The sequence below is a fragment of the Drosophila suzukii genome, chromosome X (assembly GCF_043229965.1).
Source record: "Drosophila suzukii chromosome X, CBGP_Dsuzu_IsoJpt1.0, whole genome shotgun sequence".
Classification (NCBI taxonomy): domain Eukaryota; kingdom Metazoa; phylum Arthropoda; class Insecta; order Diptera; family Drosophilidae; genus Drosophila; species Drosophila suzukii.
This window is the reverse complement of record NC_092084.1, coordinates 25,260,867-25,276,139: the sequence shown is the minus strand read 5'-3', so window position 1 is coordinate 25,276,139 and position 15,273 is coordinate 25,260,867. Positions and strand designations below refer to the sequence as shown.

The 15,273-nt window shown below is 42.4% G+C and overlaps 4 protein-coding genes across 5 annotated transcripts in view; 2 read left to right on the top strand and 2 right to left on the bottom strand.

The window, feature by feature from the left end:
• The window catches only part of Bx (LIM domain-containing protein Beadex), a 67,050-nt gene extending 55,663 nt beyond the window's left edge, over window positions 1-11,387 (bottom strand). Inside the window, 2 exon segments of the mRNA XM_036820126.3 lie at window positions 5,761-6,088; window positions 11,246-11,387. Coding sequence (XP_036676021.2) covers window positions 5,761-5,976 — 216 coding nt within the window. The 5' untranslated portion in view covers window positions 5,977-6,088; window positions 11,246-11,387.
• LOC139353374 (uncharacterized) lies at window positions 4,193-5,742 on the top strand. The gene has a single exon (XM_070997434.1). It carries the CDS (start codon window positions 4,349-4,351, stop codon window positions 5,666-5,668), a length of 1,320 nt encoding a protein of 439 aa, XP_070853535.1. The 5' UTR covers window positions 4,193-4,348; the 3' UTR covers window positions 5,669-5,742.
• Window positions 6,446-11,488, bottom strand: HisRS (histidine--tRNA ligase). 2 transcript variants are annotated; one of them, XM_017075308.4, is made up of 6 exons: window positions 11,246-11,488; window positions 9,168-9,410; window positions 8,885-9,100; window positions 7,653-8,081; window positions 6,969-7,589; window positions 6,446-6,908 (listed from the first exon to the last, which is right to left on the bottom strand). In XM_017075308.4, exons 2-6 carry the CDS (start codon window positions 9,336-9,338, stop codon window positions 6,702-6,704), a joined length of 1,644 nt encoding a protein of 547 aa, XP_016930797.2. In that variant the 5' UTR covers window positions 9,339-9,410; window positions 11,246-11,488; the 3' UTR covers window positions 6,446-6,701. The 2 variants fall into 2 exon arrangements, with proteins under 2 accessions (XP_016930797.2, XP_016930798.2); XM_017075309.4 differs by lacking the exon at window positions 9,168-9,410 and having other exon boundaries at window positions 11,246-11,474.
• An 864-nt stretch (window positions 11,489-12,352) lies between these two features.
• On the top strand, window positions 12,353-14,812 carry LOC108010436 (uncharacterized). The gene is made up of 2 exons (XM_017075296.4): window positions 12,353-12,811; window positions 13,877-14,812. Exons 1-2 carry the CDS (start codon window positions 12,445-12,447, stop codon window positions 14,515-14,517), a joined length of 1,008 nt encoding a protein of 335 aa, XP_016930785.2. The 5' UTR covers window positions 12,353-12,444; the 3' UTR covers window positions 14,518-14,812.
• Window positions 14,813-15,273: the final 461 nt, after the last annotated feature.

Sequence of the window (15,273 nt, the reverse complement as noted above, 5' to 3'; positions counted from 1 at the left end):
ACACCGTTAACACCCACATTAGTTGTACTCCGTCGCACGTGGAGATGTGGAGATGGGCAGGGCGACTGACTGCGTTCCACTTACAGCCAGAGTTTCAATTACTTTTCCCGAAGCCACCACCGAAAATATTATATGCCATGGAACTCCGCGTCTCATAATCGAATTAAATGCATTGCCCGGAGGGTGAGGGGTTGGGATAACCCGGGCTGAGTCGAAAAAGTCATTAAAAACGCAGGCCGAACGATTGCACGCAAATTTGCTGGTCCCGCTCGCTGTCTTTGTTCCCATTTCCAATCCCCCCTCGTTTAACCAGAAGTTGCTACCGGTTGCGCACAGCTGAGGGCACGAAAGTAGCACCCGGGCTCATTCAAATACTCATATTCCGAATTCTTTAAGGTTTCCTGTAACGCAGATACAAATCAAATTTAATAAGCCTTGTCTCACATACGAGTTTTGATACATGGTAAATTATATGATGTTAGTAGAGTACTGTCTGGGACAAGAAAATTGGGTTAAGACCAACGCAAATAACGATTGGGTTATAAGGATTCGCTTTAAAACGTAAAAAGGAGATTAACATTTTGAAGAAGATATTCGAAAAAATTATATTTATTATATTTACAACTAGGAATAGTTGCTTCACCATCTTCTTTTTTCACCCTAGGCAAATAATAATTAAACTATAAGGGTTTGCTGAAAAATTGTTGTATAAACAATACAGAGTTTTAAAGAATACAATAGAATTTCATTTCTGGTTCAAGATATTATAATAACATTTTTAATTCGTAAAAATAATAATAAATATTATGATCTCGAAACCATAAGCGGTTTTCAGTTTAAAATTAAATTAAAATAATTCTTAAAAATAAAAAACTAAGAATTAAGAGATAAAAATATGGTATAAAATTAAAATTAGTATAAAATTATTATAAGTTAATGTAAACTACTATGTAGTAATTCAAAAATATTGTCAGATTTAAATTCAATATATAATATATATTAAACGTAGTGACTAGCCTAATTATTCATAAGTGTTCGAAACACTAGGGTATAGTACATCCAGATAAATAAAAAGTACTTAAAGTATGCAATGTTTTGAGTTCTAGCCATGTGCCCTCCAGGGTACCCGTCGCCCATTCACTAGCACATGAGCTGGTCGAACTATGAATGGAATTGGCAATGAAATCGCACGTGGCGATTCTCTGGTCACCCGCGATAAGCAACTGCCGTCGCGTGGCTATGCCCCCCGGATCTCTCCAGAGCACAGATACTATCGATGAATGGACGGATGAATGAGGTGAGTGAGTAGCGTCGTGTATTTATGACTCTGAATCCGATTTCGAGCCAGATTCATTTCCATTGGGCGATAATCGTTATTAATATTATTAGTGTTTGCTCACAGGATACTTTGGTTTTCGAAGGGGATATATGACCGAGGCACCCCGCAGTGTCACTCTTTCGGAGATTGGCCTTAGCGAAACCCATAACTTGCCACACGTATTATTTGTGGATTTTTAATTGGGTACCTCAAAGTCTTTTAAGTTCACTTCATTACTCTTAAGAAATGGATTACCCATGGCATAGTGGTAAGGTGTGGGAAAAAATCCTTTACATAGGGTATCACTTATATCTTGGATGATATGACACCCCTCATAATAAATTGCGTTAATTTTTGCCAAGGCGCTGAACTGTGAATTGGAAAATTGAAACTTAGTTCGGCAGGAATATAATAGATTGATTGTATCTAGGTTGGATCTGGATCTGTATTGAATTTATAGACATTTTCCCTTTTTTGTTTTGCTAAAATACATCAATATTTAACCTCGAACTGACCGAGGGAAATATCTATGTACTTTTCACACTCCCACACGCATTGGGAGTTACCCACCTACCATAAATATTCATACAAATTAACTTTGTGATCGGCTGGACTGGAAAATGGCAGTCGAGCTTAGCAAATCAGAAATTTATGGGGCAATCCATCAATGCCAATGCGAAGGGCGATTTTAAAAGGGACCTCTCCTCGCACCACCGAACCAAATTAAACCAAACCACCGCACCGCACCGCACCGCACCGCTCTAATCGCTTCCCACGATCGCCGCCGCGCAGCTAGCATTTCCATATGTAAAGTTGCGCCTTCATTAATCCGTAAATTAGAAGCATTGAATGATATCAGTCGCCCTCTGAAGTGCACCCTCTTCCCGGTTCTGGTCCCAGTCCCGGTCCCCTGAAACAAATCACTGCACACACGAAAACATGCACACGGGGTTCAGGCCGAGCCACCAAGGGCAAACCTCGAAATCCTAGCCCAACACAATCCGCTGCAATCCCACCACCACTCTGAACAGTGGAACCAGTGTGTTAAGTTTAGGAATTTGCTTCCTGAAAATATTTCCATTTCCTGGGGCCCTACTCACTTTGATCTTTTATATCTTTTTGATCTTCAATATATTGGATAACTAACTTCTATATCAAGAGATGCAGCATGGTTGAAAATAAGTGTGTATTAGGCATGGTGTCTAGTTTCTAAAAATAAAAACAACATATTTATTAAGTTTGGATATTTAATACTCGTTCTGAAAATTATAATGATATAAGCAGAGAGTTCTTATAAAATTATTAACATAAATTAAAAAATTATAAATAATAATAATAATATTTAATACTCGTTCTGAAAATTATAATGATATAAACAGAGAGTTCTTATAAAATTATTAACATAAATTAAATAATTATAAATATTATAAATAATAATAATATTAATAAAAATATATATTTAAATAGCTATAGCTACACTGATAAAAATTTAGTAAATCCAGTTCATATTCTAATTAAATATTTTTTGCTGTTCTACATCCATTGTGGTTTTTATTTACTTGAAATATGAAAGTTAATTTAAAAGTTTTACAATTTTAATTTAATGTGAAATTATTGTTCTTAACGATGAATAATATTAAAGTAAGATCAAGACTACTATTTTCTACATTTATTTAATCATTTTCAAATTAAATTGAACATTGAGTTTTTGTATTTAGTTCAAATATTTAATACAAATTTTGAATTCAATATGCAGATATTTATTTTTACTATTATACCATTATACCTTTATATATCAGTGTAAGCAAAAATTGCCGTCTAACCAGAGGATAAATAAATAAAGATTAATATTTAAGAAAATCCGTTTAAATTCAATATTCAAAATCATTTTTATATTTATATTTAACCAAATATTGCAATGTACAAATAAAGCCAAGGTCAACCGGCGTGTTTTTCCCGGGTTTTGAGCCATGCCAGCCCACTGTGCGACCCCTGGCAACCTTCAACTTCATCGCAGTGACATGTCAGCGGCAGCAGCAGAGGCACAGCAACAAAAACAAATTGTTGGACAATCGTTGAAACGAAATGAAATTTCATATTAAAACTGTATTAGCCGGCAGAGATCTCTGTGGCGGCGCCTGTCAGAATCAGTCCGCCGTTGCGTTGGGTCATTTGAATGAGGAGCGGCCGCCATTCCCCCGCACCACCCACCACCCCCCGCCCGCAGACCCCGCAGCCACCCCTGGCACCTTGCCACCAAATTGCACGCACTGAAGCATGAGAAATGCGGGGACAGCCTCAATCAGGACTCAGTTCGAGTGTAAAAACGAGGCGATGAGCAGCCGCGAACCGCTTGACATTTCTCTGTTGTGCATAATTAAATTAAGAGATGCCAAAAGCGGTACACAGTGGGAAAAAATGGGGGGTTTAGAATACTTTTAGGGCTATTGTATCAGTTAGTTTGCCAGGGGAGGACATATTACTATACCATGATACGCTAAATATGGTACTTGGTGACCCCCATCCAATACCATTGCTCTGGAAAATTAAATTGCAAATTCAAAATACTATCTACTATTTGGATTAGAGACTTACGGTTGACCCCGACCTACACTTTTCAAAAAGATTATCAAATGTTTTTGGTAATACATATATATTAATTCTAGTTATTAAAGCTTGTTGGTGGTACTTAATGAGGTATAATCTTCATGTTATTAACAAATGTAACCAAGCTATTATATATTTGCCATATAAGTTGAGTAGGGTGACTCCGATCACCGATTAATAACTTTTTGCAGATTTTAAGAAGATTTTTCTTAGTGATTTACTTCATTTTCTCTAAGGGTTACAATAAGATATTTTGCTCTCAGCATAGAAAACGAAGCAGGCTAGTCACGTAGTCGTGTTAGAACGTGTATAACTTATTTTTAGGTAGCATTTCAAAATTGTTCGTAGGCAGAAATTACAACTTTACGTAAAAAAAAGAAATAAAACAAAAAAAAAGTAACATTTGATAACCTAGATCACAAGATGAGCAAGTACTTCAATACAGAGATCCTCAAGATGCTGGTGGCCCAGGCGCCGGCCGATGCACAGGACATCTCCAATGATCGCTTCGCAGCCATGGAAACAGCAGGTCAGTACCTGCTGTTCGTCTCCTCCGATCCCAAGAAGGAACTACATCCGCGGAATGTGAAGATGACCCTGCGGCATTTGTTTCGAGAGGAGACCAAAAAGCACGGTTGCATCGTGAAGATCCGTGAAGAAATCAGGCAGAAGGATCAGGAGCAGGTGAATAAGAATCAGAAGTTTCCCGAAGACAAGGATTACGATGAGTATTCGGCTATGGAATATACCAAACGAGCAGAACGCGCCAGGGGCGGCCTCAACTTAACCTTTGGCCCCAAGATATTCGCGAATGACCAGAGCCATGGTAAATTAAAGTTACTACACCGCAACCTCAAGCCCGTTTACAGCTCTCAGACTAGCGAGGACAGTGGGGGATCAGTGTACGTTTCGTTGGATGAATACCTCAAGATGAAGGATAAAAATCGGCCTTTGCTAAAGAGCCATCAAATATGCCCGAAGGATGACCAAGTGAAGAGCGAGAAGGATCCTCAAGAGGTCTGCCAGCAGGCGAAGGAAGTAACTCTGCAGTCGCTGCTGAGGCAATCGTTCCAGCTGTGCTCCGTTCACATGAACAACCTGGCGGAGTTCCTCAAGGAGTTCATGGATCAGCCCCACATGGACAATCTCTCGTACTTTATCAGGGAGTTTTTGGGTCTGCCCCAGCGGTTGGAAAATGAAGACGGATCAAATCTCGACTCCGACGACGAGGGGGTGGACTGGCTAAGCCAGAATCCCTTCACCAGTGCCCACAGGTCTCGGGTGGCCGATCAGCCAGAGGGCAGTCGAGAGGATTCCCCCAGCCGCCTGGAGAGATTCCAAAACATCCTGCGTTCTTGTCTACGCCCCATTAGCGAGTTCTTCGCCACCTGGGACCAGGAAACCTTTCGGTCCTGGTTGGATCATGAGGATCCTCTGCTTTTAGGACACGGCAGCGATCACTCCTTCCTCTTAGTGGTTGACCGCCTCATGCTCGCAGTCAAGTGGGCTATAAAAATGGAGGAGTTACAAGCCGCATCTCGGGGGCAACCAGGGCAAAGTGAGCTGGAGCACCCGGCAGATGCGCTGGAGACCGAAAATGAGCAGCAGCTGGGAAACGAGCCCAGTTGTCGCAGGATCTCCAGCCGGTCTTTGACCCGTTTGATGGCCTTGCTCAACTCGGTGGATGCGCACAACGCACAGCCCCAATACTTGGTAACCCAGAGCAAGGGCCGCCAGATCTGATCCACATCTCCGTTGTATATTCAATTCCTTGTGGCCAAAATCATAAGTAAACGCATCGGATGACCGGCTTTCTTAATCATCGGCTGACTAACCTTGAATCCCACTGGCTCCAGGGCGGGCGTGACGGCGGCGGCGGCGGCTGGATTTAGCTCGATGTTAATGTTGTTGGGCTCCATGATGAGGCCCAGGCTCTGCAGATTGCACACCTCCGGCAGCTGTAGGGTGGGCGTGGGCACCTTGAGCACCGCCACGGTGCAGTCGATGCTCGACGCCGTCACCGTCGCAGTGGCGGGCAGCGTCTCCGGCATGCTGGCCACCGCTTCAGACGGCCCCTCCAGCTGCTCCCCGGCGCTGCTCCTCCGCCTGCCGATCCCTATGCTGACTCCGATCTTGACTGATCTGGTACTCTCCGTCAAAGTCCTGCAAGAGATTAGACAGGCATTAGTCTTCAAAATTAAAATAGTTATATTAATATTAGAGAGCTACGTCACAAAGTTCATAATGAAGCTCATGCCTAAAAGTGTAAGGTATTTATTTGGAATATGTACATGACTTTCAATCAATACTAGTAGAATTGAAAATGTAGTGCAAATGCCTAAAAGTATAAAGAAAGGCATCTGATGAATGCTTTTGTGGACTAGGTGTTCCAGTTTACGGCATACTTTCAGGCAACCGAATTATTAATTTCTTGGTGGATAACACATTTCCTCCAAATGTTTCACACAATTAGTAAACTATAACAGATTCTCGAAAGGATGAGCCCTAGAAAAACAACGGTTTCCGGCTTAAATGCGAGTCGCTTAAGCGTTTATTTGTTTCTATTTAGCGTTCATTTTGGTATAAGTTGTCCGCACTTATTCCTATGGTTACACTGTAGACCTAAGCATAGTAGCACGCGGCGCCTCCGGCCAGGACACCATAAATACAAAACGTACAAATAGGAAAAAAAAAATATACTTCGATGCTGGATGGTTCATAAATTAGGAGCGGGAGCGGTAGTGTTGCTAATATCAGTGTTTAAAAAAAAAACAGCCTAGGCGGCCTGCTGCCGTCGCCGGATCTCGGCGGCCAGATCCTCCAGCTTAACGTTGCTCTCCTGGCGCGTGGTCACCTCACGCAGCTTAACCAAGCCCTGCGCCAACTCCGCGTCGCCGAGGACCACCACCAGGGGTATCTGGTGCTCCTCGCAGTGCTGCAGCTGCACCAGAAGCTTCGGGTTCAGCTTGTAAGAGTGCTCCGCCTAAGGGAAGCCAGGGTATTGGATTAGTAAAAAATTAGCAAACATCGAGGTGGAACCTACCTTTACGCCCGCATCCCAGAGCTGGTTAAGCACCTTCAGTCGCTGCTCGTGTAGTCCCTTGTGGGCAGAGGCCACGTACACCTCGACGTCGCTGGTTCGAAGCTTTAGACCGTTTGCAGCAGCCCGCGCCTCCAGAACCGAGAAGATGCGCTCCACGCCAATGGAGACGCCCACGCAGGGCACAGCCTTGCCGCGCGGATCGAACATGCCCACCAGGTTGTCGTAGCGACCACCTCCAGCCACGGATCCCACGGTAGCCGGCTCGTTTGCCTGCTCTCCGTTTTGCTGTGATGTCTTTACAGGAGATGCCACGGCAGCGGACTCTCCCTTGAGCACACCTTCGTAGATCACACCGGTGTAGTAGTCAAGACCACGGGCCAGACTCAAGTCGAAGCTAACACGCTTGTCCAGGCCAAAGATGGAGCAGTACTTAAGGAGCAACTGCATGCCCTCCAGGCCCTTCACGGCATTGGGCACAGCCTTCAGCTTTTCGTCGGCCAGCAGCTGTTCCACCAGCTCGGCTCCGCCACTCAGGCGCACGTACTCGCCAATTCGATCCGCCGCCGTCTCGTCCAGGCCCTTCTCCTCCACCATTTCCTTGCGCACATCCGCCCAGGGAGACTAAAAGAGCAAATACATTAGATTCACATGCCACGAAGCAGATTCCCTAGCGATTGTGCCCACCTTGTCCAGCTTATCCACCGCCGAGCAGATGGTGCGGAAGCTGTCGGCCGGCACTCCACACGCCTGGAACATGCCGTCCAGCAGCTGGCGGTGATTCAGCTTTATCACATATTCCCCGATGTCCAGGGTGTCCAAGATCTCAGAGACAATCTTCACACACTCGGCATCCGCCAGCATGGGATCGTAGGTGCCGGCGATATCGAAGTCACACTGGTAGAACTCCCTATAGCGACCCTTGGTCATTGCCGGATTGTCGCGACGGTAAACCTTGGCGATGTGGTAGCGCTTGATGCTCGAGATCTTGTTCATGGCCAGGTAACGCGCCAGCGGTACGGTCAAATCATACCGCATCGATAGAATCTCACCGCCTTGGTCCTTCAAGTCGTAGATCAGCTTTGAGTCCTCACCGTACTTGCCCGTTAAAACTTCCTGTTGGGATGGGTTAATGGGAAAATTAGTTAGAGAACCAAAGACGTGGACAAAGGATATAGCTCCATTCAAGAAGAGCACTAGCAGAGCCCCAGACCAATCTTATTTAAAAACCCTTTTATTACTATTCTATTAGGAATGTATTTCTACAGAATAAAAATATAATAGACTGGGAAAAAATGAATATTGTTGATCTTTGATTACAGAGTACTTAAGTTTTAGAAACAGCTATGTACAAAAAAGATCAAGTTCAACTCGATCCTGTCATACTTCCAAAAATACATTTTTAAATAGCATTAAAATACTTTTAACAAGTCTAAAAATCTACATTTAATACTAATAACTTATAAGGTCAATCGTAATGATTCTGCGACCATTGTTAAACAACCTGTGATAATTGATAATTTGATTAAAATACATCCAAAATTAGGATTCCTTTCTATATTACTTGCCAGATAACTTCCTATTATTTATTTTTGTATACTTAAAAAGGAACGAAACTTGGATAACATAGATTTTTAAGAATATAACCCTCTCAAACCTGTAATAACTCTGTAGCATTTCAAGTTCCTTATTAAGTATACGCTAAACTTAATAAGGAACTTGAAATGCAACCCACTTTAACAGACACTTTCAATAGTGTTTAGCTACATACATATTGTACAACTTACTCATAAGACACTTTCAAAAGTGTTTAGCTACATACTTTACTCATAAGCTCGAAATGAGTCATAGTACAGATGCTATGTTTCGACAACTTGGACTCCAACCTATCCCCTTCTGTGTAACCCATCATAACTCACCTTCAGCTCGAAGACGGGCGTATCGATGGCCTCGCCGCCGTGACGCTTGAACACCTGGATTATCTTGTCCAGGACACCCTGGCGCAGGGTCATCTGCTGGGGGGCATAGTCCCTGGTGCCCTTGGGCGTCTTCAGCGTGAACTTCTGGTTGGTGGGGGCGGCATCTCCGCCCAACTTGGCCTTGAGGGCCAGCAGGCGGGCGACCTCCTCATCGATCTGCAATGGACAAGTGGGGACACACTTTACAAGGGGGCTACGATGATGGTAATGCTTAGATGCTAACCTGCAGCAGTTGCTCATGTTGTTGTTGTTGTTCTTGTGCTTGTTGTTGTTGCCGTTGTTGGGCTGGAACGCCGGACGAGTTGGCGCGCCCGCCGCCAGAGGGCGCCGTCTGGAACGTTGCACACTGAAACGCAGCACTACAGCGCCACTGGCGGCCAATTGAACGCAACATGTGTTTTTTGTTTCTTAATTTTCTTTATCTTTTTCTTTTCTTGCAACAACTTTCTTTTGCAACTTTTCAAACCTAATTAAACAACAACAACAATAAAATTTGCTTATTTTACGACTAGTTTGTGTTTGGTGAGGAGAAATGAAGTGTGTCAGTGTGTGTGTGTGTGTGTGTGTGTGTGCAGCTCAAGCTATACAAAATAATAATACAATATTGCGTTCCATTGACCGTCAGCGCTGAATTTTTGTTGTTTCTCTTGCTTTGAAAACAAGTTTTAGCGATTTGAATAACACTTTTTTGGGCACTTGAAACGCAAAACAGGAAAGTGACGCGATTTAATGGAAGCTGGAAGCTCAAGAATTCAAGGACACTCACACACAGCCACAGCTAGATTCCCGTTAGACAGCTGATCTTGGCGGCCATTAATGCACACGCACACAATCGCAAAAAGGATACCACCGCTTGCAATTTGAACAATTTTTTTTATTTAATTTTAAATATATCATACTTTTTTTCGAAATAAATTTTTTAATATTGTGGCCAGCATAAATGTTAGCTATAGTAAAAATCGATATAATAGAATAATTTCCGTACAAACTGCATTTGAAGTTCTGTTATTTACGGAAATCTAAATTTTTTTAAATAAGAAAATGCAAATAGTGGTAACCCCTAAAACTGCGAATTCCTTATAGCCCCAATCACATGTTGCAGTCATTATTTCTCGGATCAGTTGTGGTCTAGCAGGTTTTTGATATAATCGCTATAACCACCATGTGCCTTTTGTACATGCCTCCTGCTTGACCAGTCGCTCTCTTTTGCTCTCTTTGCAGTCAGTTAGTCGGTCATAGAACACACACAGTGTTGCCAATTCAGCTATGGCTAATTAGACCTTGCCAATTAGTACGATTGTACTAAGCAATGTTCAGCTAAATAAAGTTTGGACTAAACTTTTAAAATGTACGAGTTCCAATATAATTTTGTTTTTCTTTTTAATGTGACAGAATCTCATTGGATCAAATAATAAGACTTCTTATTTCAAGGAAGTACAGTTTACAAACAGCATCAAGCGAAAAATAAAATGTTCGGATTTCTTTTTACATAGGAACCCTGTGGACAGAAGAAGTCCAAGTCAACGTTTTTCGGAAGTTGACGAATGTTTGAAAATGTAGTTGTATTTTATTGTCAGTTTTCTATGAAATAAAATATTCGACTTTAAGGAAAAATTCCCATCTTCAGTATAAACGCCTTGCATGATTTTTGAATATTCGACAATGATGCTAGTAGTATAAACACACCATTAGGTTTGAAAAAAATATCGATGTCACCCCAAAAACACAACAAAAAGCCATTTGATCAAAAGCTAGCCGGAAAATTCGAAAGGTTTCAAGAATTTTTACGATTATATATGTTTCCTGGGGTAATTTTAATTAGGCTTTCAAATATTTTTGAAAAAGCTGAATCTAGCTAATTTTTGGAAGCGATAGTTGGCATCACTGCGTAGAACACACTACTCCGCAAACAGAAGCTGTGCACTTGCCGTTGGCCAGAGCGAGACAACAATAACAACAGAGTGGCACGATTGTGCGAATGTAAATGTGAAAGTCTGCGCGCTCTTTTAATTCACCTTTTTTTGTTGCATCAATCTAATTAGACTGCAAAGCCGAACGAAGTACCCGCACACATCGAAGTGCCAGCGCAGCAGCATGCGTGTTTTTTGAGTCTGATGAAATATGTGTTACATATGTACATATGTGAGTAATGGGCCTTTTGATTTGATGACGAAAGCAGGCCCCACAATTACAGCAACAATTGCACTTATTCCATTGTACACACACAAAGGGGGAGGGGAGGGCACTGCACTGGAAGGGGTCGGTGGGGGTGGGCAGCTGGGACTGGAACTGAAAACTGACCTTCTCCTTCGACTCCTTCGCTGCTTTCAACTGTCGGACGAGATCGCCTTGCACTTTGATTTGCTCCAGAATCTGCTCACGCGTATCACTCATATTCCGGATTCGGGGCCCAAAAAGCAAGAACGGCAAACTGTGGATTGGCAATCCTCTGAAAGGCGGGCGCGCGTTTTAATCTTCTCGACTCGGCGATTTGTGATGTCTTTTCCAGCTTTCAGCTGCTTTTTCTGCGCTGCTGGCCAAAAAAATTCACTGCACGCGGTGGTCAGTGTGACCGTCGAAGTGCAAAATGCCCCTAAGCGCGGCCTTGCACCATGGTTGGGAACTTGGGTATTTTACTTAAAGTGTGGATTTCTGGGATTCTTTTTCAAAATCACTAAAAATTTGTAGCAAAACAACAACTTTATTTTGGAATTCGCTTAAAAATTTTAGTTTTAAAATTGAATCACCTAGTTTGGTAGCATTAGTATTACTTTAGCTCTGAAAAGCCTATCGAGTTTTAGTCACCAATGTGGCGCCCTCTGTCGGAATTGATAGTAAGCAGTGGACTCGTATTGTCTTGGAAAAACTCACGTTTCTTGATAAGAATTTTTAATAAATTACATGAAGGTAATTGAATTGTAATGTTATTTATAAGATGCGTATTTTATTTTAATAAAGAACTATACTTTAAAAGTATTTTTAATTAAAGTAAATACATTTTTGTTAGTTCAAATAAATTTAAAAATGTAACTTCATAGGATTTTTTTAATGAGTTCCTATAAAAATCATGTAGACTTTGTTTCTTACATTTTTTTATAGGAAGAACTCGGTTTAGGACAAATTTTCCTCAACATTGTAAATTATAAAATAACACTTAAAGAAATCTTAATATTTGATCATACAAGGAGTGCCCTAGATAACTTAGAACTGATACGGCATCGGAGGTATCTTAAAAACATTTATGAGAAATTGTACGATGTAGGTAAAAAAAGAAATCAAAGCTTCGTCAAGGTACAAGTTAAAAAAGAAATCTGAGGTAAAATTTGGAATTATTAATATTAAATTATAATATGGGCATCAATAGTTATTTTTTTGAAATCACACTTTTCCAGCACACCATGGGCCTAGTTTCAAGAGAGACTCTACCTTGACGTCTCAGAATTAGTTTTACACTGACTGACATCAGGCTGAAGCTACGAAAATCGACACACACACTCGAGATGAACAAGTCTCAAAAGCCCACAAAGGGGAAGCGCGGCAAGCGGGTCGCCCGTCCCAAGACCCAGCCGCAGGACCTCGTCGAGTCGGAGGTGGAGAACGCCCGCAAGGCGGTGGAGCGCAAGTTGATCTACTTGTCCGAGTCCAACGGAGCCAACCCACCGCCCCGTCCGGAAAAGCGGAGCACGGGCGGAGCAGGAGGAGCCGGATCAGGAGGCGGCGGCACTAATACCCACGGAGGACGTAGACGCAAGCACGGAAAGAAGCATCTGGCGCAGCCGCCACCCAAGGAAATTACCGACGACGAGGAGGAAACGCTTCAGGAGAAAGCATATAAGTACGAAAATAGACGTCGCGGGGGATACAATGGTGAGTGACATGCCTATAAAAGGGGTTTGGAAGACAGTTTTCTATATGATCTTGGGCGTTATTAAAGCTAGAGCCACCAAATTTGGTATACAGCCTTGTGCGACACTAAAGTACTTGATATACCTCAAAATAGTATTACAGAAATGTTGCATTAGTTGATTTAGGGAGAAAGTTTTATAAATGTTCTTGCACATAGGTCAATTAAGCCAAAACCCTTAAGTTTGGTAAAAAGGTTTTTAGAAAGTAAACGATTAACTCCAATATAAAAATAAGTCTGAATTCTTAAATTTTTTCAGAAAAAAATACTCAATATTTTATAATATTCCGAAAAAACAAGAAGGTCTTGGGCGTTATTGAAGCTAGAGCTACCAAATTTGGCATAAAGCCTTGTACGGCTCTAAGGTATTTGGTACTCAAGAGGATCATAATACAGAAATGTCGCGTTAGTTGATATAGGGCGGTAGTTCTATAAATTATCTTAAAAATCAGTTAAGCCAAAACCCTGTAATTTGGAATAAATGCTTTTAGGAAGTAAATATTTAGGATCAGAAAATACAACTTAATATTTTATAATATTCCGGAAAAACAGAGTGTAGTTTTCAGGAAGACTTTTGAAATAATAGTACTCTTAAAAGAGCTGAATTGTTAGGATTATATTTGAAGGATTAATTTTGAAAACCTTCACAGAGAGATATATTCAAGTACATTGTTCTTGAACTGAGAACATTCATTCTTAAAAACCGTGTGAGTACATTTTGGTATCAACGCTCTCAATATTAGAACAAAAATGGTGAGAAGAGAAAAGTTAAATTGAGTTTATTTAACAACTATACACACTACTGACTGGACTAATAGTTTATTTGTTGAGATATACAATGTAAAAACCGACAATTTAACTTGATTCAAGCAAAATGATTACCTTTTTAACTTCAAAAATGTCGTTATATTTTGAGAACACTTTCAACTCTGATTAGGACGTCAGAGTTTTCTCTGCGTTGTTTCCTTCTCATATTCAGATGAAGCATTGAATTAAATTCTTAATGAAACTGCACCATTTTTCGACAGTACTCCTTGAATCTCCACGTCGCAATGGCCTCACGCCACGGGACTACGAGGCCGAGGCGGCGGAAATGGCGGCTCTCCTGGCCGCCCAGCGAACGTCCAGCGGCACCACGAAACCTGGCCAGTTTGCGGGGGAGGGCAAGGATAATCAGGACGGGGAGTTCGGACGGCTGCAACTGAAGCCGCTGAGCAGCTACGCCCCGAATCACCACCACCTGCCCAGCTACTCGTGCAGCGTGTGTGGGGCCAAGTTCCACATCCGATCGCTGCTGGGCGCCCACCGGCGCACCCACGACGACGACTTCAAGGTGCGCTTCCGGGGACGCAGACCGCCGGACAGCAGCACCACCCTGACCGCAGCCAACTTGTGCAAGTTCTGTGACCGCCGGTTCGACCTGGAGCGCACCCTGCACATCCACCAGCTGTGCCACTGCAAGAAGATATCGCCGCAGCAGCGCCGCAAGCTGGCCTTCACGGAGCTGGCCCACGAGAAGAAGGCGCCGCTGCCCAGCTTCCAGCGAGCCCAGAACTCCCATCGCCTCCAAGGAAACATCGCTCCTTCGACTAAGTCCCCGCTGACCCAGCAGCAGCAGCTCCACAAGACCATCATGCAGTCGTCGGCGGTGCACGAGCGATGGCGCTAATCCCCACCAGAACTGACCAGATGACTCTGCGAACAGAACCAACGCTTGCTTCCAGGGACCAGGAAAATACACAGATAATTATAAATAGTTGGATATTTGACGAGGAACAGAAGGACTTACCTCAGCTGAAGACCCAACAACTCTGGCGTTGAATAGTCACACTCAATTTAAGGCGACCCATTATATGTATGTAGCTAAATTGAAAGTACCAAACACGTGGACGTCTGTATGTATTGTTATAGAAGTGGAATAGGTGCAAGCTTGTAAATAATATGATTAAACGTACTCAAATACTACATTGGGAACCGGACTTAACATAACTTAGCCAGTTATGGTGTCTTTAATATAGTGTTTGGTGACCCCGATGCATTATTACAGGGACACGCAGAAAGGTGGCCGGGACCAGATCATAATGTGATATTTAGGACTGGTGAACTCATACTTCTCAAAAACAAATCTTGGTTTTTCGCCAAAAATTCGACGCATATCGTTCCGCAACCACCGTAATCCCGTATTTGTCTTCGTGTGACTTTTGGCTATTCCCAAAACTCAAGAGACCACTCCGGATAACGCGTTTCTAGTCGATTGAGGAGTAAAAAAAATCGAAGAAGGCGCTGGTGGCTCTATCGGAAAGGGACTATCTGACATGTTTCGAGGAATAGAAAAAAAGTTGACAACAGATTTAGAAAAATAAAGATTTTTCCTTTTAAAAACAAATTTACCCAACTTTTTGCCCGCAGTATTTTCTGTATACCA

Excerpts from the sequence above, each read along its gene's own strand:
- LOC108010436 (XM_017075296.4), top strand. The coding sequence starts at position 12,445 with ATGAACAAGTCTCAAAAGCCCACAAAGGGGAAGCGCGGCAAGCGGGTC. Across the intron at positions 12,812-13,876 it reads ACGTCGCGGGGGATACAATG|TACTCCTTGAATCTCCACGT; the intron begins GTGAGTGACATG and ends ATTTTTCGACAG.
- HisRS (XM_017075308.4), bottom strand. The coding sequence starts at position 9,338 with ATGTTGCGTTCAATTGGCCGCCAGTGGCGCTGTAGTGCTGCGTTTCAG. Across the intron at positions 7,590-7,652 it reads CGGTGGATAAGCTGGACAAG|TCTCCCTGGGCGGATGTGCG; the intron begins GTGGGCACAATC and ends TTGCTCTTTTAG. Across the intron at positions 6,909-6,968 it reads TCTGGGATGCGGGCGTAAAG|GCGGAGCACTCTTACAAGCT; the intron begins GTAGGTTCCACC and ends GGCTTCCCTTAG.
- LOC139353374 (XM_070997434.1), top strand. The coding sequence starts at position 4,349 with ATGAGCAAGTACTTCAATACAGAGATCCTCAAGATGCTGGTGGCCCAG.